We start from the raw sequence: 2016 nt of genomic DNA, 5'->3' as shown, positions 1-2016 counted from the left end.
GGGAGGGGCTTCTCATCAGAGAGGACACTGATAGGACTAGGGGAGATGGTTTTAAACTGAGAGAGGGAAGATTTAGGTGAGATATTAGGAAGAAATTCTTCACTCTAAGGGTGGTGAGGAACTGGGATGGGTTGCCCAGGGAGGTTGTTGATGCCCCATCCCTGGAGGTTTTTAAGGCCAAGTTAGATGAGGTTTTGTGCAACCTGGTCTAGTGGGAGGATTCCCTGCTCATGGCAGGGGGGTTGGAACTGGATGATCTTTAAGGTCCCTTCCCACCTTAATGATTCCATGATTCTATGACATGCTAAGATCTTAATACTAAATACGATTGAAGGTATTTTTTGTGGTACAAAACTCATTATCTGGACTGAAGCCTCAGCTCAAGTGACTTCATCACTGGAGAATGTGTTTGCAATGTATATTTCCAAAAATCATCAGGGGGGCACAGGGTGGTGTGTAGGTGGGACAGAGGAGTAGCAGCTTGTTACAGGTATTGCGTATTTTGCCATGGGCACCAGCTTGCTCAGTTGGCTTTATGAACCTTGAAAAATAAGGTGAATCATTCACTCCTGCCTCCCAACCCTTTCTTCACTTCATCATGTTGATTTTTTTGCTTGAGGAAGCTTGGAAGGGAATTGTTTGCCAGTCAGTTGTGCTCAGGTGGCTCCTGTCTTTTTTTGAAGTTTAATTTCTAATGGTGTTCTCAATGTTTGTGGTAAGTGGCTCAGCTTTTTACATTGCTCATGGCCCAAACTCCTTCCCAGTGGTGGTTCAGCTGTTCTGACCTCCTGCCTGGGAACTTCACAGCTACCATTAGCAACATGGAACCATCTAAGTTGGAAAAGACCTTTTAAGATATCAGGTCCAACATGCTTCTGGTTTGAGCTTTTCTGTGTTAAACACGTATAGGATTTTTTCCCAACATATTTAATTTTGCCCCCCTTCTTTATGCCTTTTCTGACCTTTATCTGCATCTGCTCCAGTCAGATCTTTTTTCCCTTCCTGGTGTTTGCACTGGCATTGAGGTGCTTATTGAGGGTGTAAACCAGCCATAAACACGGGCCACTAACCAGGGCCAGATGAAGAGTTTAGTTCCACATGGTACAGTCTGATAGAAGCTGATTACAACCCATAAGTTACAGTGTTAATGGAACAGTTCAAAGTTCATCTTGTCTCTAGTCAAGTAACATCTGGATATTTGTGGTGTTTTTCAAGGTACAGGTGATTCAATAAATACGTGATTGGTGCTGGTAGATGCTTTTTTAGATCTTCAACTTCTTGGGAAGTGTAAACACCAATGCTAAGAATGTCATCTTGAAATTCTTGCAGCCTTTGTTTTTATTATTGCCAGCCACCTGGAACATCTAATCAGCTCTTATCAGCCTAATAGTTATTTAGACACACACTTAAAGATGAATGTATAAATGACTGTGCTTCAAGTCATGCTGAGGGAAGGTCCTGAGGATGCAGTGCTGAGGAGCTCCAGCAAGGAGCTTCTTTAATGTGGTGGGTTGGTAAATCTGCAGGTTGGTAGGTACATCAGAACGTGCAGCTGGATCCTTGTGCTGCTGAGTCAGAACCTTACACCAGCATCTGGTACCTGTATGCTGAGATCTGGTAATTACATTACCTGTTCTAGGCATTGTGTTAATAACTACATCATGTTGAGTCATCTGGCAGGACTTTGCTTTGTGGAGTCTTAGTATTTCTATGGCTGTTCTTAAGTATGAAATTCTTCTGTTTCACATTTTTAATAATGCCCAATAAAGGGTGGGTTTGGGCTGAGTAACCACCTGCCTGCAGCTGATAGCCCACCACTGGCAATGTCACCATCTCTTCTTTCCCTTTCCACCAGGTTACCCTTGTTTCAAGCGAGTGCTTTTGCATTCTTAGCACCTGCTAGAGCAATACTCTCCCTGGAGAAGTGGAAATGTAATAATACAGGTAATTGTCATTGCTGCTTGTTCAGGTTTCAGTGACAAATGACCCAGCTCACAGACAGTGCAACTGCTGAAC

At 43.3% G+C, this 2016-nt stretch overlaps 1 protein-coding gene across 1 annotated transcript in view; it reads left to right on the top strand.

Annotated features, from left to right (window-relative positions):
- The window catches only part of SLC23A2 (solute carrier family 23 (ascorbic acid transporter), member 2), a 33909-nt gene that overhangs the window by 15678 nt on the left and 16215 nt on the right, over positions 1-2016 (top strand). Inside the window, exon 5 of the mRNA XM_010003926.1 lies at positions 1856-1944. Coding sequence (XP_010002228.1) covers positions 1856-1944 — 89 coding nt within the window. The remainder of the gene's footprint in view (positions 1-1855; positions 1945-2016) is intronic.

This window comes from Chaetura pelagica, unplaced genomic scaffold (genome assembly GCF_000747805.2).
Source record: "Chaetura pelagica isolate M959 unplaced genomic scaffold, ChaPel_1.0 scaffold528, whole genome shotgun sequence".
Lineage (NCBI taxonomy): Eukaryota > Metazoa > Chordata > Aves > Apodiformes > Apodidae > Chaetura > Chaetura pelagica.
Note: the sequence above shows the minus strand (reverse complement) of the source record. Positions and strands in the feature narration are given on the sequence as shown.